At 43.0% G+C, this 26090-nt stretch overlaps 1 protein-coding gene across 8 annotated transcripts in view; it reads left to right on the forward strand.

The window, feature by feature from the left end:
* The window catches only part of RBMS1 (RNA binding motif single stranded interacting protein 1), a 621011-nt gene that overhangs the window by 479625 nt on the left and 115296 nt on the right, over positions 1–26090 (forward strand). For all 8 annotated transcript variants that reach the window (XM_063933647.1, XM_063933644.1, XM_063933646.1 and 5 more), the window contains exons 3-4: positions 7007–7065; positions 13329–13420. In XM_063933647.1, the coding sequence (XP_063789717.1) occupies positions 7007–7065; positions 13329–13420 (151 nt within the window). The remainder of the gene's footprint in view (positions 1–7006; positions 7066–13328; positions 13421–26090) is intronic.

The raw sequence follows: 26090 nt of genomic DNA on the forward strand, positions 1-26090 counted from the left end.
AATTTTATCCTATGTAATTGAAAATTGTTTTGTTTTAAACTGATATACTAATATCGAAACCGTACCATACATGTAAGCGCCCTCAGATCTGTTTGTTTGCTGTTTTCTCCCGAACCTTTGCTAACAGAAGGTTCTTCTAGAGGTGCTGCTCTTTCATTCTCTTAGTGCTATTGGGTACCCTCCTTTTTTCTTTTTTTATATATACAGGTATGTGTATATATGTGTGTGTGTGTGTGTGTGTGTGTGTGTGTGTGTGTGTGTGTGTGTGTGTGTGTGTGTGTATGTGTATATATATATACAGGTTGAGTATCCCATATCCAAATATTCCGAAATACGGAATATTCCGAAATACGGACTTTTTTGAGGGAGAGTGAGATAGTGAAACCTTTGTTTTTTGATGGCTCAATGTACACAAACTTTGTTTAATACACAAAGTTATTAAAAATATTGTATTAAATGACCTTCAGGCTGTGTGTATAAGGTGTATATGAAACATAAATGAATTGTGTGAATGTAGACACACTTTGTTTAATGCACAAAGTTATAAAAAATATTGGCTAAAATTACCTTCAGGCTGTGTGTATAAGGTGTATATGTAACATAAATGCATTCTGTGCTTAGATTTAGGTCCCATCACCATGATATCTCATTATGGTATGCAATTATTCCAAAATACAGAAAAATCCCATATCCAAAATACCTCTGGTCCCAAGCATTTTGGATAAGGGAGACTCAACTTGTATATATATATATATGTGTGTGTGTGTGTGTATATATGTATATGTGGCGTACTCAGCCTGTGTGTGTGTGTGTGCGTGTATGTATATATATATATATATATATATAACACACACATTGCAGTGTTTCCGTTCAGTGCTTCCAACATGACCACTTAAATCCAAAATAAAATAGTTCTGCTCCCAAACTGAGCGCTTACATTACATTTGCAGTTAACTATACTGAAGTTCTTTATGTGTAAAAGGACTGTTTTCCCTCGGGTAATTCAGCATGTGGAATAGCGACGTAAGTAGGAAGCTTGGGGCCACAGGATTTTGTGCAGCGTAGAAGTGATGGTGTTGGAGGCAGCGTCTGATGACCATTTTCTGGTTCTCATTTATTTTGTTTGTGCTCTTTGCTGTCTCCCTCCCAATTTGAGTAGATTCACAGCAATCTGATTACATTACTCATCCCATTTGCGAATACGAAGGCCTCAGCCGGTTTCCTGTTCTGGGAAAAACATTCTCTTGTGGTGATCAGGACAAATTTGTAATCACTGCTGTATTTTTCCACAGCTACAGGTTTTTCTTTCCTTTTTTTTTTTTTTTTTTTTTTTTCTTCTTTAGTCGTTATCTTTGTTGTAGTTTTGCTGTTTGTTTTTTACCGCTTAATTATGAAGCACCCTCCTTTACCAATAACTTGGTTGGAGTACAGTGGGTGGTTCCCCCTCTAAGATAACTGCAAAATAATATTTCTTCATTAGCAGCGCTTTCTGAGCAACGTTGCCCTTAGAGACCGTGCCATAAAGGCAAACATCCTCTTAACTGTAGTGCAAACAAACTTGTACAGAGTCTAGGAATGCAGGTTAAGCCTTCCTGTGCTGTCGCCTCATCTATACCTTGTCATACTTTGGCGTCTACACCTTGACAGCTTCCCATGTCCCAGAGCTCGCAGTATAGGACTATAGATGCAGTCAGCTGTAATGTGGAACGCAATCTGTTTTCCGTAGCATCATTTGTACATTGTGTGTTTTGCAGACAAATAGATTGTCTCCTTTGCCTGCAGACAAATCACAAACTATAATTTATCATCACTTTGTATGACCGGAGGAGGAGGATTATTATTACATTTTATTTATAAGGCGCCACATGTGTTTCGCAGCGCCGTACAAAGGACAGTACAGGGAGACAAAACATAGCATTACAGTAAATAAATAACAGAAGTAGAGTACAGGTGACATAGAGCACCACACATTCTCATACATAATACAACTAAGATGTAAGTATTGAGGGATTGATCATCGTACTACTAGAGGCTAGTGGCCATAGATGGAGATGAGCCTTTACTTGCAGGGTAAAGATGGTCTTTGAGTATGGGAGAGCTGCGAGTGAAATGTGTCGAGTCGAGGGCTTAGATAAAAAGAGGAAAGAGGTCCCTGCCCTGACGAGCTAACAATCTAGTGGGGAGGGGCGACAGACAGATGACAAGAGGTGCAGGCAAGCGGGAGTTAGCCTGATGGCAGTATGCAAGCAAAGCTGAGATGTTCACGGCATGAGGCAGGGGGGGTGGAGGCGCGGCTTCAGGACTGGGTTATGCATCGGGAGGGTATGCTTTGATGATTCTAAAGGGCACCTGACACTAACTCGACATCTTTGTCTGACATGTCGCTGGCGATCACCCTGGCAGCCTCCCAGGGAGCAAGATCACCCAAGCTACAGCGTATGCTGTCCTTTTGTATACGATATATCTTGGGCGATCCCAGCCATGCCTGCGGGGTCGGACGTGATTGAATGTGCAGCACATTCAATCTGGAGGATCCAATCCGATGCTCACGGGAACGCGCATCGGATCAGAAACGCCTCCAAAATGCCCGATATCATCCGATATATCGGGCCGAATGCCTGAAATCAGATGGCAAAGGCGTGCTGGGATATATAGTTCCACAGTAGCTAGAGACCTATAGGTTGTTTAAGTATTTGCTAAGCAGTGGGGCATTTGTTTATTTTTTCTGCTTCTTAAGTGAACTTGGACACAAGTGTCGTGCACCATTGTTCTGCTAATCCAAGTGATACCTAAGAATAAATAGATTTACCATACAGTGAGTGGCATATATTACAGTTAAGGGACCTCCTAAAATATGTTCTTGCTCCCTACTTGGAGTCTTTGACTTTAGCTACTCCATAAGAGCTGAGGTGCTCAACTTGTGATTTGGGGCAAGGTTTGTCTTTTAATACTCCCATGGTGCCTGTTTCAGAGCAAGGTTACCATACTATTGTTGAACCACTGCTATGTATCCTATATTACACAGTTAACTTACTGAAGATCAAGCCCTCGTTTTTGGCTCTCGGTGTTAATATGGAGTACCGATAGTTTGGCTCAACTAATTTTATATGATGGATATTGAGGGCTAGATGTAATGAAAACAGAGTTTGCCGGAGGTGGGGGTTCCCGGCCGAACTCAGGTGTTGTTTTAAGGCGGCAATCATTTACAAGACAGATCTGACTTCATTACATCCAGCCCCTAGAGCAGGGGTGGGCAATTATTTCAGCTGAGTGGCCACTTGACACTTTCTTGTCAGTATCCGAGGGCCACACATAAAATAGCTTCTCCCTCCCCCCCCCCCCCCACTTGCTAAAAACATAGGGACGTGGCTTCATGTGGAAGGGGCATGGCCAAAAAATAATTCAGATTCATATTAGGCTGCTCAATAGTCTCCATTATTCAAAATGCGCCACACCCACACAGTAGCGCCACTTACACACATTACATCAGGTAAAGCCTCTTTTACACACATTATGGCAGGTAGAGCTCCCTTATACACAGTATGGACGGTAGAGCCCCCTTTTTACACAGTACGCAAGGTAGAGCTCCCTTTTACACATTACAGTAGGTAGAGCCCCCTTTTACACATTAACATTTTATTTGGGATAATCATTGCGCAGCAAGCAAATTATCCAGTGTCTTATGGCCCCTGGGGAAAGGTGTGACAGTGATAGAACACGGGGGTGTGACACAGTGACAGAACACGGGGGGGGGGGGTGACACGGTGACAGAACACTGGGGTGACCGTGACAGAACACTGAGGGGCTGACACAGTGACAGAACACGGGGGTGTGACACGGTGACAGAACATGGGGGTGTGGCACGGTGACAGAACATGGGGGTGTGACACAGTGACAGAACACTGGGGTGTGACACGGTGACAGAACACTGGGGTGTGACACAGTGACAGAACACTGGGGTGTGACACAGTGACAGAACACTGGGGTGTGACACAGTGACAGAACACTGGGGTGTGACACAGTGACAGAACACTGGGGTGTGACACAGTGACAGAACACGGGGGGGGGTGACACAGTGACAGAACACGGGGGGGGAGGTGACACGGTGACAGAACATGGGGGGGTGACACGGTGACAGAACACGGGAGGGATTGGTACAGCGAGAGCTAAAGATCTCTACCCCCAGCCTAAAAACAGCCTGACGCCACTGGCCGCACACACAAATATACACAAACTAACACACACACTCTCACATATATATACACACACACACACACACTTTCTTTCTTTCACTCACTTTTTCCATTAACTCACTGATCTGGCTGGCAGTGCAGGAAGGATTGATCTGTAGCAGTCAGGCTCTTGTCCCGTGTAGCTCCGCCCCCTGAGGTCCTGTGTAGCCCCACCCCCTCATCAGCACATAGCTCTCCCCCCCCCCCCCCCCCCCCCCTTTTGGCTGAACACTGCTGTTGTCACTGGGGAGAGGGGACTCTGGAGGCGGGAGGAGGAGGCTGCTACAACACAGGCGACGTGCAGCAGCAGGGGAGACGGGCGCCACCAGCAGCTTGGAGGTACTGCAGAGCAATGACAAGCAGCTCAGCCGGTCGGGCCGCTTGTCATTGCTCGCTGGTGGGAGGCAGTGGGTCGGGCAGGATCGGTTTGCGGGCCGCATCCGGCCCGCGGTCCGTATTTTGCCCACCCCTACCCTAGAGTCTGCTGATAGACTCTGCTTTTAAGTCCTACTTGCCTACTCTTAAGAACTTCACCTTCCCAGATCCCATTTGTGTCTTGTGGAGGGGGCAGGACCTCAAGGACACAGAGCGTTTCCCCATTGTATGAGGATATTATTCGCATCATTGGGAGGTGCCTGCTGTGTGAATCAACCTAAAAATGTGGGTTTAGGGAGGATCTTAGCAAGGTTTGGATTCATAAGCTGCATGTCTTATTAAGTCCTGATTCTACATGTCTTATTGTTGGGATGTATGTACCGAAACCATTTGACAAGTGTTTTATTCCAAAATGTGCAGTAAGACGTTCTTCTCTTCTTCCTTTTTTTGTCACATCTCCTTTAATCATTCTGATGTCATCAGTGCACAGAAGTTATACATACATAACGCGAGGCAGAGTTTTATACAGTAGTCCCATTACCTATTTATTGTGCTTGAAGCACAGTTTCAAAAAATGTTATACCTGTCCCAGAGCTTTGTCTACAGGTTGCAATACTTCCTGTATCCCTCTGTTTATCACATGATCACTATAGTAGTTTAGTCATCTTTATGTAATATACTGAATTTACTAGAAGTGGACATTAATTACATTTATTAATGTCACTAGAGCTGGATCTTCGGAAATAGTGGGGGTTTCCAAGAGTAACGTAGAGCCAGGAGTTTCTCTTTGGCTTTGTAGTCGGCTTAGTGATATAAGTAGGCTAATGCATCCAATCATGGATCACTGCCAACACTAGATGGGTGCATGAGCATCATATGCTTCTGTAGGCCATAAAGCTTGAAGTAAAAGAGGGTAAGGCATGTACAGTACTTGCGGGTCTCCATGCAATTCGGTGAATAGAGTCCTGCTCCGTGCATTAAAAACGTGCAAGAAACAAAATATTGGCTACTCTTAGTGTCATTGCATTTAAAACAAACATGAATCAGTATTGGTTTTTTTGGCTTATCATGAGTGTGGACAAGTAGAATAGCGTACAAGCCATGTTCCTGTCAGTGATATAATCCAGGATGAAGCAGAGGACATGGGTTGGGCGATTTGCCGTGGAATGTAGGGCCGGGCCTTCTCACACACTCATATCTTACTGAGGAGGAGAAGTACAAGGAAATGAAACCAAGTAAAGATGACATTCACATGTTTAACCGCTTATGTTAAGGCAGTAATGGTATTACATTGAATTTAGCTGTGATTGGTTGTTGGAGGCTATTTAATTATTCCTTTTATCAACATTGGCACATCTCTAGCCAGCGAACAGTGCCATAATTCTAATAATCTTTAACACAATAATAATCAATGAATGCATTTTAGTGTTTGACTTTTAAAAAAAAAGTTAATGATTTCAAATCTTGTTAGAAATGTTTTTGAAACTAAAAATGTATATATCGGACAGATTTGCATTTAATTATCATATTACTATATGGTTGCTAGAGGGCAAAGTTACTGAATTGAATGAATATATATATAAATAAATGCGAATATGCCCTCACTCACTCACTCACCAACTGACTGGCTCATCACTAATTCTCTTACTTCCCGATATGTTAGGAAGATGAAATGTAACGTAACATAGGTATTCTTCAGGTGGGAAATAGGAAAACTACGTAATTAGAATTTTACAAAATCTCCCCTAAGGGGATGAAAAGGTTGTTGACATAATGACGTAATTACCGATGCGTGGCTTGTGTTGCGTCAATGATAATGCCAAACGGACAATCAGATCAAAATTTGGATTGCACCTCCAGTGTGTAGAATTACAACAAAACTACAAAACTGGTCCCGGCACTTTTTACCGTATCTGCTACGGGTGCTCCTCTGGTAATGCCAAGAACCATGGATTAATTTTTACTTGCCTTAAGACATCTTAAATTTACAGCTCCATAGATTTACCAAATTTTTAACACTCATTTATATTTACAACTGTGAAAATCAAACTCCCACGCGAAGAACGGGTAGAACAGCTAGTATGCATAGATACCTGCTATTGCAAGATGTTGTCCATTTTATTTTTTTACTTATGTTTTATGTTTTTGCTTGAGTTTTCCTCTGACACTTCCACTTCCCAACTAGAAGACCAGCAGATATTTGTTTTCTCTTATATCCCTGTTCTCGATGCAGTGGTTTTAGGATGTCCTCTGCGGACCCCATTTTAGTCCATCCCCCCTCATGTCCAATATGTGTATATACCCACTAAGCGTCATTCTAAATTCTACAGTATATTAAATATGGATTACAATAAACATTGTAGTGTTAATAAATAACTGGCTCCTTTTGTTTTATTTAGATATGGCAAGATTGTTTCCACCAAGGCCATTCTGGACAAGACGACCAACAAATGTAAAGGTATGTAAGCACTCTGTTACAATGCAGTTTAGTAATGCTGTATTTACAGCATGGGCACGAGAGAGGTTAATTTATAGAAAAATTTGGGAGTGTTCAATCAAACTAATCTGTTGTCACTTTTAAAGGCTCGCCCCATATACAACAACCAAAAGAAACAACTGTGTTTATAAAATAAATAATCTAAGCCTATGCAATACATAGAATCTGTGTCACTGGCCTGCAGATATTTGTACTAGGTGGTACAGTGGTAAGCTTGTTATTTTGTCAGTATATACATTCACAAAGGGCTGCCGGGAAACCCACTTGCAAGCTGTAGATTTGTTTCTAAGAAAAATGTACATGCCCCACTGTGTGGAGTTTGCATGTTCTCCCTGTGCGTGTCTGGGTTTCCACCAGTACTCAGATTTTCTCACACAATCCAGAAATACTGGTAGGCTAATTGGCTCCTAGCAAGAAATAACACTAGTGTGTAAGTGCATGTGCAAACTAGATGGGCCAAGTGGTTCTTACCTGCCACCATATTCTATGTTTCTATGAGAGGTGTTTGGCATCCTGGCGATCGGGATGTAGGCAGTCACGTTACTGATGCCAGAATCCCGCCAGAACACAGACAGCTGACATCCCAGAGGTATCTGTGTTTGGGTTAGGATCTGGGGAGAGGAGGGTTAGGGGCTGGTTAGTCGTAGCCGCCACCCCAGGAGGGATCTGCAGTCGGGATCTTCAGTGCCGGGATGCCACTGTCGGTCATGTGACCGTTGGCATCTCGACCGCCGGAATTACATACCGAACGCGTTTTTATGTATCTGCTGTGGTCTTTCTATTTCCGACAGCAGCCGCAGCTCCCATAGCTTTCTATAGGGGATACAATGAGTCAGATTTACATAGCTTGGCCCCAGTAGGATAATGCTACTGCTTAGCTAAAACTACTGGGAGAGGGTTCCTCTGACGGTGGGCACTGTATATACGTGGTCAGTAGACTGCGCATGCACAGAATGGTCCCGGCTCACGATATAGAGGTAAAATGATTGTTTTTGCGATCATGTAACGTCTTCACACATCGCAGCCCTGCAAGTTATATTTGGTACATTCGGGGGAATGTTACTGCCACGAATAGTGGCTGTAAAAAATAATTATCAGGTCCAAAACCCAATAATTCAGAAATATGCCGCAAAATCCTGTATAGATGTAGGTAAAGACCTGCTACAGGAATATTATTACACATTCACCTTTTATTGTTTCTGTTTGACAAATAGAGAAGAAACGTTTGAGTCTTTAGCAACTTACTTCCAGTTCAAAACATCCTGATAATAACCACGGGCAGCAACTGGTTTGCTTGTTAAAAAGGAGACACAATTTCTTTCCTCGTCAGAGACTGTTCAGCAGTACTAATAATTTGACAGGATTACACATTGTGCAAATTGGCTGGGCTAATTAAAAGGGGGTCAATTTAAGCACCACTTAATTGCATGTTCAGTCTCTCCATAGCGTTTGTTCTTTGTTGTTTAAGAGACATGGCAGAGTGGTATCTCCTATTCCTTTAATTAGCAAATAAGTCCCTTTAAAAAAAAAAAAAATTCCCATGCACTCATGGGATGAAGCTTATGCCTTAACCTCATGCTCACTTCATCTTAATTTAAGTAGCTGTTACCACAGTGGCATGTTTTGGAAGCTGGGTCCAGAAGCAGGGGTTCCTTCTAGTTAAAGTAAAAAAAGAAGGAGGGAAGGGGTAAAGTGTCGGTCTTCAGTGGACAGGGAAAGAATTCAGCTAGATCATTTTAATTTTACTAGTCACCCATGAGTAAGCAACAAAGTACTTTTTCCGAAGGTCATGGCAGAACCACACTGGTTCCTGTAGTCACATTCTTTTACTAGGAGGGAAATGAATAATAAGATTTTGCAAGGCACAGTCTCTAATTCCACTTCTGAACGTTGAGTGCAGGGGAGGCCCCATTATAGGAAAAAGCAGCAGTCAGCTTTTCCTACATTACCCAGTGAATCAATACTTCCCATGCGTGGACAAGAGCTGGTTCTTTGGCTATTACAAGCTCTATCATTTCCCTGTTTTCCACAGAAACAGAAAACTGATTTGCTGTAATGTCTGTGAAGGGTTAGCAAAGGCCATCCACAGACTCCACTGTACAAGTTTGCAGTGTCTGCTGCTTTTAAAGGGAATCAGTCACTCAAAATGAATGATGTGTACTTGGGAGTTGACATTGACAATCGTTTGAAAGGACAGCTCCAATGCAAAAGTATTTTAAAATATTTTTCATTGACAATGAAAGTATATTTTCAATAGCCCATATAAAGCATCACTGCAAATAGTAGCCCATAGCATCATGATGCCCCTTCGTCAAGTTGACACCTTATGTATGTATGTATATATGTATGTGTGTGTGTATGTATGTATGTATGTGTGTGTGTGTGTGTGTGTGTGTATATATATATATATATATGTGTGTGTGTGTATTATATGTGTGTGTATTTTATTGGGTGTGAAATGTTACTAGTAAATTATTATTAGCATTAAGTAATAAAGTATTGTAGAGCTGTAGAGTAACAATACAAACTAAGGCCATGCAAAATAATGTGGTGAGCATACAATTGCATGTGTAAGCAAAACTATATGTCTACACCTTTTGTTACAGTGGAATAGAGGGAAGGGGTGAAAGAAGAGGTGCAAGGTCCATTCCCTTTAAAGCTTATTTTTGGGGGTATTAGGAAGATACAAATGGGTAATGTAAGTGGAAGGGAAGTGATCAGACGGGTTCGATATGTGATCCAGGCAGTCGGGATTTGGCAGTCATGTGACCAATGCCAGCATGCCAACTAGGGACTGGGCTAAGATTCGGGTGGTGGCGGCTATGGCTACCTCTCCCCCCACCCCTTCTAGTGCCTAAACCCTCCCCCCCGCAGTAAGGGTATAATTCCGGTGATGGAACTGACAGGAGTGGGTAAGTGACTGGATATGGGGAGAGGTGCCCAGACAGCAGAATAAAATGCTAGTTAAAAAACACATTGCAAACGTTCTGTTATGCATTTTGTCTGGCATTTTAGAGCTCTCGATCTGCTCTGCAATTAGGTTGTGGGTGATAAGTGCAAGAAATGGAACAAATAACATTCAGAAAAATGCTAGTGTCATGCAAGTAAAATGCCAGTATGTAGTGCGTCACTAGAAACAATGATAGCTAATGTCACACTTGTTTATATGCTTTTCAAAATAATGTTAATCCCAGTTTAAAAGCACAACAAAATTTGAAGGCGCTATACTAATGTTAATGATCCCCAACTCAGGAAGTCTGCCGTGCATAGGAAAAAAATAGCCCCCTCAATAAAAAAATCTATATATTATATAGAGTTGTGATGCTTGTTAGTGGCACCTTGCAGTATATACTGTAGCTCAGAGTGTTCAGCTGAGCTATGTGACACATTGTGTATGCAGCTGGCAGTTGTCTTATGTGGACAAACAAGCTGGGGAAGGACAGCTGAGACCTCCAGATTTACTCTCCCCTGTGCAGTAAATCTTTCTTTTAATTAGAATCCTCTTCTGCACTGAAATGTATTGCAGCATGTTCACTTTCTGTGGGGAATGTTAAATATTAAGCTGCAGCTCTAGCTGGCCTTATAGAATTGGCTGCTGTCCTTGAACTGACAAGTAATTGGCAATACGGCTTTAATTGACCATGTCAGCACCAATCCTGCAATTATTCCTGACAGAGCCTCTACAATGGCATATCTTGGTCACATATATAGGCACTCATTATGGTGGTTAGTTCTCCAATTTGGGATACTTGCGCTGTCACCCGTTATGCCATGTGTTAACTGTTTCCTGTATGCAGCACTCTAAAGCAGTGGTTCTCAAACTCTGTCCTCAGGACCACAAACAGTACATGTTTTGCAGGTGCACAGGTGTATTCATTACTCAGTGACCCATTTTAAAAGATTCACTGGTGGAGGTAATTATTTCTACAGTGATTCTGTGAAGAGACCTGGAAAACATGCACCATGTGGGGTCCTGAGGACTGAGTTTGAGAACCTGTGCGCTAAAGAATACGGGCATATTCAGCCTGGGGAAGTGATAGAGCAGTGATAAGTGCAAGGTGATATCGCGCCAGCCAATCAGCTCCAATATGTAAATTTACAGTTAGGAGCTGATTGGCTGGTGCGTTATCACCTTGCACTTACAGTATCACTGCTTTATCACTTCTCCATGCTTAATACATCTGCACCACTGTACCAAACGGATTGGCTAGCTAGTAATATTATTCAATGTATTTCAAGCTAATCCAGCAAGTCTCGTTCAAGTTTCACTAATACGTTTATACCTCACCTTTTTCCAGGCAAGTCTCAGGGCCCATGCAGTCATTGACAGGAAACTAGCAGAAAAGCATAGCATCCTGCCCTGCTGTCTAATGTTGGGATACCTGTAGTAATCCATGTAAAATTTGTAGTTCTCCCTCCCCCACCCCCCTCCTTAAGGTTTCTTTCATAAATCTACTGTAGTAGAGCCACTGGGGTCCCATCTCAGATCCCTAGAGCCGGCCCTAGGCATAGGTAAACTAGGCCATTTCCTAGGGCAGTGGTTTCCAAACTTTTTTGAATCACGGCGCCCTAGAGTATCAGATATTTTTTTTCACGGCACCCCTAGGCCAAAAATTTCTTATTGAGAAATTTAGAGAGAAATATTAAATTAAGTAGATTGTGTTTATATGTCATCCTTAGGGTCAATTGTGTGGTGAGGGCCAAGATTTGCTTCTGTTTGTCCCCATATTTTATGACTGACAGCTACTAGAACTAGTTTTGCCTATTATATTGACCATACATAATTTGAATTTGTCCTGGACCACCAATCCAAGGCACCCTGCAAGTGTCCCGAGGCACCCCAGGGAGCCACGGCACACAGTTTGGGAACCACTGGCCTAGGGCATCTGGTATGCCTAGGGGCACAAACAGCTTCTGCTGATTTAAAATGATATGAGGCAAGCCTATATTCTGTGTGTAGCATTTTGTATACAGATACAGCCACAGTCGCACACAGTATATAGGCATGCCGCATATCATTTTAATCAGCAGAAGCTGCTTGTGCATCCTAGCCACATAGCAATGCAAATAAGATGCATTTTCATAAAAAATAGGCACCCGACGTTAGCAGAGCTGCCAGTTGACTCACGCCAGGAACTATATGTGTCATTATGTGTATAAGGGCATTAATAATGTGTAACATGTGTAAGGGGCACTATGTGTGTCATTATGTGTATAAGGGCACTAATAATGTGCGGCATATGTGTAAGGGACATTATTTGTGTCATTATGTGTAAAAGGGCATTAACAATGTGCGGCATATGTGTAAGGGAAATTATGCGTATAAGGGCATTAAAAAGGGTTGGCATATGTGTAAGAGGCATTACTGTGTGGTATTATGTGTATAAATGCATTACCAATGTGTGGCATTATGTGTATAAGGTGCTCTACTGTGTGACGTAACTTATAGAAAGGGCACTACTGTGTGGTCTAATGTGAATAAAGAGCAATATGGTGTGTTGTAATGAGAATAAAGAGCAATATGGTGTGGTGTAATGTGAATAAGGAGCAATTCAGTATGTTATGTGAATGAGGGGCACTACTGTGAGGAGTAACGTATATAAGGTAAGGTGGTACTACTGTGTGATGTAATGTGAATAAGGGACACTATCGCATTATAAATTGTGAATAAAGTTACACTACTGTGAGGCATAAGTTGAATTGGGGGTACTATTGTGTGGCCATGCCCCTTGCCAGCAAAATCACATACCTTTTTGGGCTGTGCGCCGAATGTGCACACTGTTCTTATTTAAATTACAGGGGGTGTTAAAAAAAAAAAAAAAAAAAAAGGACTGCTATGGGTGGGGGTGATGATGCTGGGAAAGGGGTGCAGGGTCAGAGGTGGAACTAGCGGTGGTGCTAGGGGGCACCAGCCAAAATCTTGCCTAGGGCATCATATTGGTTAGGGCCGGCTCTGCAGATCCCACTGACGGTACTCACCCCTGTGTAGGAATTCAGGTTCTGTATGGGACCATTGTATCAGCTTAGATTTTTCTACTTGGGGGTGGGATGCAATTCTTGCGTTGTGATTTCTTTTCTATCCCAGGTTCCATGTCTGGCTACTTTGAATTTCTCCCATTTCAGTCTGTACACTGATCACGTTAAGTAGTGATGCTTTGAAGGGTCTGTTTGCACAAGCTGCCTCTGTTGATGGGTGTATAAATTGTCATGTTTATGATCTGCAGGTTATGGATTTGTAGACTTTGACAGCCCAGCAGCTGCTCAGAAAGCGGTTTCTGCTCTGAAGGCGACTGGAGTCCAAGCACAGATGGCAAAGGTACCTTTCAATGAGTGTCAAGATCTTTTCCTGCTGTGAAGAGCTGGAGGATAAAATTGCTTTTTATATTCTCCTTAAACAAGTATTTGTTATCTTATTATCCATTACCAAAGTATGTGAGCCAGGGCTTCGACTGGTTGGATGATTATTATTATTATTTACACCATTGGAGCTCCATGATTTATACTGGTGACTCTTCCCTAGATTTAAGTTGGTGAAATGCTGCATTGAGCTGTAATGCCCACAAGTCCGTTTGAAGATACCCACTTTCGCCTGTGTAACCTTCATGCTTGCGTGGGTGGCCGAAATTGTCACTGGATAGATAATACCCAGTTTGTCCGCACAGATTTTGTATTCATTTAACTAAACAAATGTGTTATGTGTAATGCACCTAATTTCATAGAAGTTTAATATTGTGTGTTACGTTTACATTGGGAAAACAAATCCATAGTTTTGACAGTGAGCGATAAGCTATAAGATGCTGAGTGATAAACAGAGGGGCACAGTCCATTTGCTAAAGGGAACATATGTTTTTGTTCTAAAATGGTTTATTGCCTGTGACTGGTTAATAAACCACGTGGGCATATGAGCTATTTATTCCAGAAAACTTTATTTCTTTCAAAATTTGCTAACCGTGGCAGCTACAACACTGCTTGTTAGGCATGATGTCCCTTTATAAGGCGTGTGGGAAAAATGACTGGTCATGACTACAGGAATTTGAATGGTGCGTGTGATTGGTTGTATAACCGCCCAATCGCTTGCCTCCTACTGACACGTTTTATTGTCCTTGTTTCTGTATCTGCGCAGTCATCAATACTGTTGTGTGGATATACCCTTGATTAATTCATCCAAATAGTGTGATATATAAAAGTTTGTGAAAACCTTTCAGAAATAGTTGTCCCATCATGTAAAATTATATTATGGTTATTACTTTCTATATACTACAGTTAGACTTGGCTTGAAGTGTACTTGTATGTGAACTGGTGAGTGTTGGTACCTGTACTGACATTCAGTATTTTTTTTTTCCTGTCATAGTGGTATAGTTCAAAATTTATATACGGTATCAGGCATGTTTGTATGATCATCTAAAGCAGGCCTGCGGCTCTCCAGCTGTTATAAAACTACACAACCCAGCTTGCCCTGCCACAGTTTTAGCATTCCCGAATAGCAAAACGGTGGCAGTGCATGCAGGGACTTCACAACAGCTGGAGAGCCACAGGTTGGCCAGGCCTGATCTAAAGCTTAGGTCTTCAACCTGTGGCCCTCCAGCTGCTGTGAAACTACACATCCCAGCATGCCCTGCCACAGTTTTGCTATTAAGGTATGCTAAAACTGAGGCAGGGCATGCTGGGATGTGTAGTTCCTGGAGGGCCGCAGGTTGAAGACCCATGATATAAAGGATGTTTTTTGACTGAAACATAGCATTTTTAGAAACATACTCATTGGGGGAATTAAATTGCTTTTATTGTGGCGCCCAATGACAGTAATTCAATTGTTATACCGTTTGGGCGCCACATTTTTTTTTTCTCTCAGCCTCCTGGGGAGCAAGAAATAAATGTGTGCAAACTGTGCACTTTGGGCGGCCAAACAGTAGTTTGGACACCCAAAGCAGGACTTTAGATGGGTTTTGACGATTTGAGCTGATAAACCCGGAGTTATCAGCTGCATAAAATGCTAATGGGCATCTGATCGAAGCAGCAATTTTATCATTTTGTGAAGTTTTCCTCCAAATCCATCCAGTGGAAGGTCCAGAACAGCTATAGAGAGCGAGAGAGAGATATAGATAGATAGATAGATAGATAGATAGATATAAATAAATAAATATATATATATATATATATATATATATATATATAAATATATATCATTTTTTTTCTTTCTGTTTTTAAATCAACATCCTCTAAATTTTCTACCATTTTACCTTTATTATGATATGTAAAGCAGTAAGTAAAGAACATATAAACCACAATCTTATCACATTCCCACCCCACTAATCATGAGAATTTCAGGAGAATGAGTCATTTGTAGTTGTCTTTTTTTATTTCTCTGTTCTTTTTTTATTATTTTTATTTGAAGTCTGTGTCATAGACCTCTCTGTTGGAGTTAGAATACTAGAAGCATCCTTGGAGGTAGGCCAAGACAGCAAAGAGAGAGTCATATATAAGGCACTGGAAGCTGAAACCTAGGCTGATGCACATAAATACACAAACCGTACAGATGTGAGTTGTGTGCTCAGTATTTTGCAGTGTACGACATCATGGAGATTTACATCCACCATCTGGGTATTATAAATCAGGGGTTGGTGTGTTGGACCTCAGCCTAACTAAAGCAGATTGTGAGGCAGCAGTGTGTTGGGAGATATACAGTACTGATGCCAGGCTATCCATCTGTGAGGTACGATCCACGCCAGGAAAGATCTATAGCACCTCCATATGCACCTTTGTATGATCCCTCGCTGCCTGACTCATCCTTCTTTACAGCTACAGCCTGTAGTACAGGAAAACACGTAGAGGGCAATTTTTTGTCCAAATCTCAGATGCTGATCTAGATTTGTAGTTGCCATATTCATAAAATTCTGATGTTTTTCATGCAGTTGAAAAGCAACAGTGCCTCTATCCTTGTCTGTGCGATGCTTTGGCTCTGCAGCTGTTGCTGAACTACAGGTTCTAGAATGCCCTGGTAGCTGGCGTACGGTTTGAAAGCTCTTTATATACAGATGTGTCCTCCATACGCTGTTGCTGCAATCATGCCTTTCTGGCACTCCAGGTGCCGTGTGACTTGGCTTGTAGAGTGTATTTCGTTCAAATATGCATTGTAGTCACAAAATCGCTTAACGAGACTGCGTTGATTAATTTGACCTGTGTGCGCATGAGTCTGAATCTGTATCTAAAGTGCTATGATGCAGCGTCCGTGGCTTTTTCTCACCCCATGTTCCATCGTATTTCATCTGCGACTTTGTACATGTTTAAAACAATTTCCTGTGTGGTCAGCATGGTACAGATTGGTAAAGTCGCTAGGCTACACCGCTCTGCGCAGCACCCCCCCTCACCCTGTAGCGCATTGAGACAAGCTGTAAGAAGACATATCTGTAGGTAAGGTTTTGGTGTGTTTTAAAGTAATATAATAAAAAAATAAATGCACATTCTATTTTCTAGCACTTTTCCAGCATTAAAGTCTGGTTGTCATAGACGTAATAAAAATTCTGGAATGTCACACAAGGCTCATATGGATCAACCAATACTTCTGGTAAAAAGTTGGCGCCATTGCTGATGTGTAGATAAGATTTTCTTGACATTAATTTCAATGGCCATACAACATTAATAACAAGATGATACACCTGTGTAAATGCTACTACCTTCATTCCTGCTTCTGCAAAATATAATGAATGAATGAATGAATGAAAATGGTTTGATCCCGCTGTCAGGATTCTAGCAGTCAGAATACTAGTGCCGGAATCCCGACCCTACTCTGATTGCCCACACCGGAGGTTAGGGTTAGGCACCCCCAGGGAGGGTTAGAGTTAGGTGGGGGGGAGGGGTTAGGTTCAGGCACCACTGGGGAGGGTTTGGGTTAAACTTACAGGGGTGTGAGGGTAAGGTTTAGGCTGCTGGGAGGGTTAGGCGGCCAGTAGGGGAAGGTAGGTATACTGCTGGGATTCTGATCATCGGGATGCCGCGGTCGGTATTATGAGTACCGGCATTTCAATCCCAGACCCCTGATAGTGCTTATGTCATTTCCCATAGTATTAATTACATAATCATGTACAGAAAATTTCATGCCGGGAATCACAAGACTATTTTAAGAAATGAGAACCTTCTGTGCATGTAGGGGATTTACTGCCATTGTACCGAGCACATTTTCTTTGTCAATCTGTAAATATACACATTTCATATTTTATGTTAGCCAGCATTTCCTGTGTGATGAGTGACATAGATGTGCAATCACTTCCCCTTGAGTAGCTATTTTGTAAAATAAAATTAGGAAGTCCCTTTTTTTTTTTCTATACATATTAAAGAGCTATCATTACGATACTTAACTTATTTAATATTGCTATGTGTAGTGCTTTCTTCCGATAGTTATTCAATCAAATCAGAACATTTTATATGCTTGTGTGGGTGTCTATTGATAACGCAGACAGGCCCAAATGGATCTGTCCAGTTGGTCCAGGCACCAAATGTTCTGATCTGTGTAATTAGGCCACCTATGTGATACGGAAGTGTAAATGAATGATGGTGCACAGGATGACGATATGGGAATCTGGCTGTGCATGACCTGCTTTGCTATATTCTTAGGAACACATCAAAAGCTCTTGAGGACTGCAATCGCTAATAAATACCCTTGCTCTTCTACTACTTAGACGTAACATAAGGATACGGTGTATGGTTCGTCTAATCTGTGTTGTTAATATATAAAGCAAATCAAATATAAGAAATTATGTCAGAAAGCTAGAATCACATCACAGGGCACCATAGCCGGTTTTCTTCTTCTTCATCTTTATGTTGCTACAGCCGTAGAGGAGAATTCATTCATATGGGAAGCCTACCCTCAACTTTCAGAAAGTTTTGAAAGGAAGTCCATACTATGCCTGCATGTATTAGGGCAGTGATGGGGAACCTTTGGCACTCCAGCTGTTGTTGAACTACACATCCCAGCACGCCCTGCTACAGTTTTAGCATGGCCAAAAAGCAAAACTGTAGTAGGGCATGCTGGGATGTGTAGTTCAACAACAGCTGGAGTGCAAAAGGTTCCCCATTACTGTATTAGGGGGTTATAATTCAACTTTGTACTCTCTGTGGTATATTCAATAAGAGTCTGATTGACATGTCCCCCCGCAGTCAGCTCCCCCCGCCGGCCGCCGATCTCTGCTCCCCCTGCCGCCTGCAGCACCGCTCCTCTCCTCACCTCAATCTGACTTGCTTTCAATTCTGATTGAGTTTGTCGGAAAGGGGGCCAAATCCTGTCAGATTTGGCCTCATTTCCGACAGAAGCACATGGATCGGCGTCTATTCTTCCGATCCATGTGTTTTCCGACAAGTACAGAATTCCCGACTTGTCGGAAAAAATCAGCCCCTATTGAATAGGTCGGAACCCCTTCCGACCTATTTCTGTCGGAAGCTGCCGTCTTTCTGACAAGACGGCAGCTTCTGACAGTTATTGAATACAGTCCTCTGAGCTTATTTGTGTGTTTTTGTGATTGCATGCATTAGTGGCCAACCTGATAAGTTGATATGCTGATTTAGCTGGAAGGACTCTGCTTCTCTCCCCTTCAGGTTTCCTTGTACAAGATTGTGTTTGTTTTACCTGCATCCAAAGCTTTCTACAAAGCTAGTCACACAGATGCACAGAAGATGAACTGGATGGGTCTAGCAAATTCTAGTCAATCAGAACATTGAACTGGTTACGCATTAGGCAATATTCTCGCTCATTTTCACCCTTCTAAGCGATATTTTTTAAAATATCACCCAGTGTGTAAGCTACGAGAAAAGAATGTTGCGTGCTCCCGCGCATTGTTATCGGCCTCATCCGTCGCCTGTGTATGCAGATCAATTTGGACTTTTCGTCCAAAACTGCATGTTCGGGTTGGCCGCAGCATGACATCACTGTATGATATTGCTAGCGATATCGTACAGTGTGTATGCAGTAGGTCGGCCTCCCGGGAGGGTAGGGGAAATAACACTAGACCAGGGGTGGGCAACATGCGGCCCGTGAACCGATCCTGCCTGGCCCGCTGTCTCCCATCAGTGTGCAATGACAAGCGGCCCGACTGGCTGAGCTGCTTGTCATTGCGCTACACTGCTGCCAGATGCGGCGCCGCTGAGGAAATACCGGTCACGTCACAGGGTCTGCTGACCGGGATTTCCTCTGTGATGTCATGCGCTGGGCGGCACGGGGGGCTGAGCAACAGCAGGAGCGGCGTGCGGCGAGCAGCAACAATGACTCCGGGGAACGGACAGCAGCAGTGACTCCGGGCAGCAGCAGCGACTCCGTGAAGCACAGGCAGCGGGGATCAGGCAGCGGATCATCTTCCACTGTGGAAAAAAAGGTAAACCCCCTGTCCAGCCAGTACCTGAAATGGATCTGAACTTAAGCTGCAATATGGGTTCAGGGGAGGGGGGGAGGGGAGATAAAAACTGCTATATAGGTGGGGGAAAGGGGGGTAGGGACTGCTATATAGGTTCAGGGAAGGGGGGTATGGACTGCTATATAGGTTCAGGGGAGGGGGGAAAGGAGGGTAGGGACTGCTATATAGGTTCAGGGGTGGGGGTAGGGACTGCGGTGCATGCGCAGTTCAGACCCGATTTAGAAGATATTTTGTGTGTTGCCCTCGACTATTCACTGGAAGTGTTAAGCGGCCCCCCAGCTGAAATAATTGCCCACCCCTGCACTAGGCGATATTGCTCATGGAGTGTATCGCATAGTGTGTACCCAGCATTAGTATATAAACATCAAACCATAATATTTATTCTTACTGAGTTACTGCTGAGAGATCATGTGGCCAATTTGAGTATCCAAACATGAACAAATTCATAGTAGTGATATGGTATGACCCATTGCATGTTCCGGTGTATCCCAGTGATGACAGTAGAATAATGAGGCCCTAAGTAACCCCGAAAAAATATGGTTTGGTTAATTGGACCCAATGTCCATCCTAATGGGCTACGATTTGCCAGCGTTGTAGCTCGTACACCAAAACAGTGCAATTCGTTCTAATTTGATATTTTGATCCCCTAGCAACACCAATTACTGTTCGCATAACGATTTTGCCAAAATTCTATTGATAAAGTATGTTGTTTTACTTGTAAAGTGGGATAGTCACCTTGTGGTGACCTTTATGGGCAAAGCAATTGTTACATACCGGTGCTGCCATCTGCAGGAACATTTTTACCATATTTTCGGACATTTAAATGGGCATTGGGATTTGAATGACAGCCGTCATCACAATACACTCTGCACAATACATTTTTTTATAATGTCCATTTAAGTGGACAAGAGGTCATACAGGGTTAACTGCTACTTCCCCTTAGTTAAGTATAATGTTATTCAAGAGTCAAGTAATTCATTCATACCTACACTCTCCCAGACCCCGCTTCTCTCTTGAGAAATGGGCAGGTCTTGATGATGGAATTCTTGTCAACTGGCGCTGCTGACACTGTGCATGTACATGAATCGCATTATATTCCACTACATCATCATGTACATTTACGCTGTCACAGCCCTCACACTTGATTCTTGGACCTCCCCTCCAGAAAAAATAAAATCTGCAAGTTAACCCTAGTACCTGCAAATAGTGTTTGCTCACCACTTTAAAATGTGCAAGTGATGTTGCAGTCACCATGCATGCTGCTCCTTATTGGTCTGTGCCGTTATACTCTCCTCCCTGGTGTCACACAGCACCTGGCTCTCCAGCAGGGCTATGAAATAAGTGAAAGAATCCTGGGAAAACCAGCTGCATGGAGCAGACCTCAGGCTCTGGTGTGGGGATCTGTGAAATAGGGGACTTATTTTTCTTACTCCTTGTGGGTAATATTGCTTTAATAACTACTTTGCTCTATAGATTATGGGGTCTGCGTACTAGGCTTTGGAGAATGATAAAGTGGATGGAGATAAAGTACCAGCCAATTGGGTCCTAACTGCCATGTTACAGACTGTGTTTGAAAAATGAGCTAGGAGCTGGTTGGTTGGTACTTTATCTCCTGTTGACTTTATCTCTCTCCAAGTCTTGCTTAGTATATAGTAAATTTACAATTGTGTACAGGACTTATCTTCAGCTGTAACTTATGTTATCTAGGAAGATGGCAGATCATTGCTGTTTGTGACTCCTGTTTATTAAGTATGGCGCATTAGTGGAACTGCAGCATCGCTGAGACTGCTGGTATGTGTAAATAAGGTAGCAGATGCACATGCACAAAGCTGCTTCGTGTTATATACTGTTTGCAGCTTCAAAGGAGCAGCTTCAAAGTAATTGTCTGATAAACAGCTGAAAAGAAAAAAACTTGTTTCTGTGCGGCACCTTTCAAGTACAAATGTCCTATTATTTCATGACTACAAATGAGTTTGTTATGGAGCAATTTGTCAGAGATCACAGAACGGCTGAATCCTCCATGATATCTCCATCAGACATTTTCCAATATGGGACATACATGAGACTACCTGATCTGTGCATCTGCGGAATTATCTATTTATCCAAATTGTGAGCTATTTACATCATAGGACATATACGGGTCTACAATCCACCTTCAGATCAGAAACACTGAGGGGGAGTTGTATCAAAGCTTGGAGAGATAAGTACCAACCAATCGAATCCGATCAGCTGTCTGTCAGTTTTTAAACTAGGCCTGTAACATGACAGTTATGAGCTGATTGGTACTTTCTCTCCACTTTCTCTTTCCAATCTTTGATACATCTCCCCCTGGGCGTTTAAAATATGACAAAGGCTGTATTGCATGTCCATTACTATCACGGTAGAAGTCTTTATTTCACCTCCTTTTTTCTGGGAAGTATGATTTGTAAATTTGTGCGGTCAGGCTATAAATAAATGCTGATGTAAGATCAACAGCAGAGGAAAGGGAGCATGATGTTAATAGATTTGTATATAGAACAGTAAGCACTTGAAATAGTCAGCATAATACGTGTTTGTACAGGAAAAAGTATTAGTAGCAGGTACTCACATGGGTAAAATATATGGATGTGATGTATCCATACATCACACCCATATCATACAGTACCTCCCAAATATGTACATGTTGAACGTCTCATTCTAAAACCAAGTGCATTAATATGGAGCTGCTGCAGTGGCGTAACTAGACCTTTGTGGGCCCGATAGCAAAGTTTGAAATGGCCCCCCCTGCTCTCCGTGATAGCAACAAGGAAGGGGGTAGGACTGCAAGGGAGATGGAGTGGAGCAGAGGCTGGTGCTTGGTGAAGAGGGGCTAAGTACGATCTAGGAGCTCACCCCCCAAAACACCCCCCCCCATCCCACCACCACCACCACCCCTGGAGCTTAAGGCACACTCACCTCGGGTTACTGCCTGTAAGTCCCGCTATCCAAAATGGTGGCTGCCAGGTGAGAGGTGTAGGTCCCGGGTCTTCAGTGGTAGACCGATACCCAGAGCATTATGGAGTATTGGTCGACAGTGCAACCCGGCTCCTGCCTTCCGTATCACTGCACCTCCAGTGGCAGTGGGAGGGTCTGTAGCTGCTGTGGAGAGAGGTCTCACTTGTGGATGGCAAGACCGCTGGTGGTCACGCTGGACAGACAGCCAGGATCCGGGTTCCCTCACAGCTCACCGCTTTGTGAAGCCAGCAGGGAGACGGGAGCAGCTAGATGGAGCCGGGCCGGAGGAGCACACTGTGGGTGGAGGTGCGGCACTCCAATTTCCAGAGGGACAGGACAGGCGAGCGGCTCAGGTGTGGGGAAGGTGCTCAAAGCCCAGTGAGTGCTGGGTGTCGGGAGTTCGCAGAACAGCTTCCAGATCATGTGGCAGCAAGATCTGAGGCGCTTAGGGCCCGCTGGCGGCTTGGGGTGGGTTGGCAGCGGCGGCATCTCTGTCTGGTCTTGGGGACCTGGTCCTTAAGAAACACTGGTCCCTTGAGTGGAGTCATGCACTATGCTGCAGCTTGATTGGGTGCAGGGGAGCAGCGGGCCCTGCAGACATCCGGGGCCCCATAGCAGCTGCATCTCCTGCACCTATGCTAGTTACGCCACTGAGCTGCTGTAACAGCATCCATTCTTCTGGTAAGGCTTTTCATAAGATTTTGGGTACAGGATTTCAGTTGCAGGAGCATTTGAAAGGCAGAGTACTGATGTTGGGCAAACCATTTTTTGATGGACCTCACTTTGTGCCCAGGGGCATTGCTATACTGAAAGAGGAAAGGGTCTTCCCCAGACTGTTGCAGCAAAGTTGGAAGCTCACAATTCTCTAGAATGTTATTGTATGCTGTCACATTAATATTTCCCTTCACTAGAAGGAAGTGGACAGTGGTAAAACATGATAGACTGACCCAGACCACTATTCCTCCCCCGACACAATTTGGGTAGGAATCGTTCTCCACCAAATTCCGATTGTTCCATCATATTGCCAGATGGTGATGTGTGAATCATCACTACAGAGAACACTGTTCCACTGCTCCAGAGTCCAATGGTGGTGTGCTTTCTACCACTACAGCTCATTTTTGGCATTGCCTTTGGAATAAAAGCTTTGAGGGGTGCTGTACCGGGGAAACCCAATCTGTGTAGCTCCCAACAAACAATTCCCTTCTGCTGATGCTGCTTCTATAGGCAATTTGGAACTCTGTAGTGATGGTTGCAACTAAGGACAAACAGCACTCAGCGATCCAGTTGCTCCTACACATTTCTACTTTACAATATCAGTATTTACTTGTATGGGGCAGCTCTAGCAGGGTAGAAATTTGAGCAACTGATCGAAAGGCGGCAGCTTATGATGATTCCATGTTGAAAGTCACTGACCCTTTTAATACGACCCTTTCTAGAGCTAACGTTTGACTGTGGAGCTTGCATGACTGTATGCTTGATTTTATGCACCTATTCGCAAAGTGTGCCTAAAAATGTCTACAATTACAAGGTGTATCCACATACTTTTGGCCAAGTAGTATATGTTACTACTTTTTAGGCAATATTGAATACTGTGTGCGTGTAGTTCTGTAGATACTTTCTCCAAAAAGTCCTTAGTAGTATTGGCACAACTCGTAGAAGGGTCACTAGAATTATGCATGGCCTGCATAACGAAACTTCTGAAGAAACACTTTGAGAAAGACTGATGTGATATGTAGGAAACATTCCGTTATATAAAATGTATTTAATAGAGGTCTGGTAGGTAATATTAAAAAGAAAAAAAAAGAAAACCTTTCTGGATCAAGGGGACACTGTAATTGTATGGCAAAAGAAAGGTAACGTAAAGGAAAAACTCTTCTTTTTACAGAAAATACAGTATAACAGACCCATAAACTATACCGTAAAATAGTTGTAGAAGGCAATACATTTTGGTATTTTGAAGGCTTAAATCTTTAGAAAATATAACAAAAAAAAACGCCTTTCCCCATGCCTGACCATAAAGATCACTGGTTCTCAAGTTACACCAACAGGTCATGATTGGATTTCTTTAATCATTCACAGCGTAGTTTATTTTGCTGGACCAGTATTTATCCCACCTACTTCCACAGACAGAAATCCTGAAAACGTGTGTGAAAAACTTCAGGGTTAGTGCTTATACCGTTATGTTATAACAAAATTAATTTTACATCAGATCCAGTCAGGATCCCGGCAGCCAAAATACTGACGCCGGAATCCCGTCACTGCACAGTATGCGGACACCGGCATCTCGACCAATGGGGTCCTGTTCGACCGTGTTTCAGGCTGCCGGAGAGGTAAGCTGGGGGTGGGTTGTGTATTTAAGTTTGGGCTGTGGGGGGTGACTTCGGCTGTGGGGAAGGGTAAGGTAGGTTTATGCTGTGGGGAGGGTGTGTTAGGTTTAGGCACCCCTGGGGAGGTTTCGGTTTAGGCTTGCGGGGGATGTGGGAGGTTAGGTTTAGGCTGCTAGAACGGAGGGTTAGGGTTAGAGGGACATTGGGGGGAGGTAAGTATACTTACCTTCCCACTGTCGGGATTCTAAACATCGGAATGCCGCAGTCAGTATTCTGACTGCCGGCATTTCAATCCCAACTCATTTTACATAGGGTATATTGGTCTTGTGTGAATATCTAGGCCTAGTTATATAAGAAGTTTAGTTAACAGGTGCCAATTAATTATTTTTTTTTGTCTTTTGCCGACGGACCCCAGAATTTATGAAAATTTATCCTTTCAGTTATTAGTTGACAACCTTTGATGTCATAAGTTGTCAGTCTAGTTTATAACTATTATTTCTCGGTTACCCATAATAGTCACCTCGGCCATTGGCTGCTGAGTAAGTAAAATCCTGGGAAATTCAGCTCAGTAGTGCTGCTTTCAGATATGTGACCCAGTAATTTACCGGGTCTAGCAGCCAGCAAATTCCCAGGTCGGGAGCAGAGTCGGGGACCCAGGACTTAGGGAGACATTTACTAAGCAGTGATAAGAGCGGAGAAGTGAGCCAGTGGAGAAGTGGCCCTTTCAACCAATCAGCAGCTCTGTATCATTTTATAGTATGCAAATTATAGATGTTACTTCAGTGCTGATTGGTTGCCATGGGCAACTTTCCACTGACTCACTTCTCTGCGTTATCACTGCTTAGTAAATGTCCCCCTTAGTCCTGAGTTGGTTCCTTTCACAAATGCAGAACTCCCAAGTTGATGTGCATTCACGTGCAAATGCCCGGCATTAGCTGCAAGTGTGAAGGACACACTGATGTGTTCCAGACATCAGATTTGAGTTGTGTGACCTCACCAGTGTTGATTGTTTCCCAGTGAGAACATAGCTGTGATTTTATTATGTAGTAAGATTGTCCTTTAGCATAAATGTGTTATGCAGTTAGTTTTGTAGTTACACTGTTTCCAAAAGTAAATAAACTTTTAGGGTTTTTTTCGTTTACAAGTCACAATTAAAGCTGAAATATACAAATGATCAATATTTGCCTAAGTGATTTAATGCTCAACTGTTCCTCTCATTCGAAAAGAAGAGGGAGCATTAAAAATGAAACCATCATGAGCTCTCATTGCCTCATTTTCCTGCCTCGTT

The sequence above is a fragment of the Pseudophryne corroboree genome, chromosome 7 (assembly GCF_028390025.1).
Source record: "Pseudophryne corroboree isolate aPseCor3 chromosome 7, aPseCor3.hap2, whole genome shotgun sequence".
NCBI classification, from domain to species: domain Eukaryota; kingdom Metazoa; phylum Chordata; class Amphibia; order Anura; family Myobatrachidae; genus Pseudophryne; species Pseudophryne corroboree.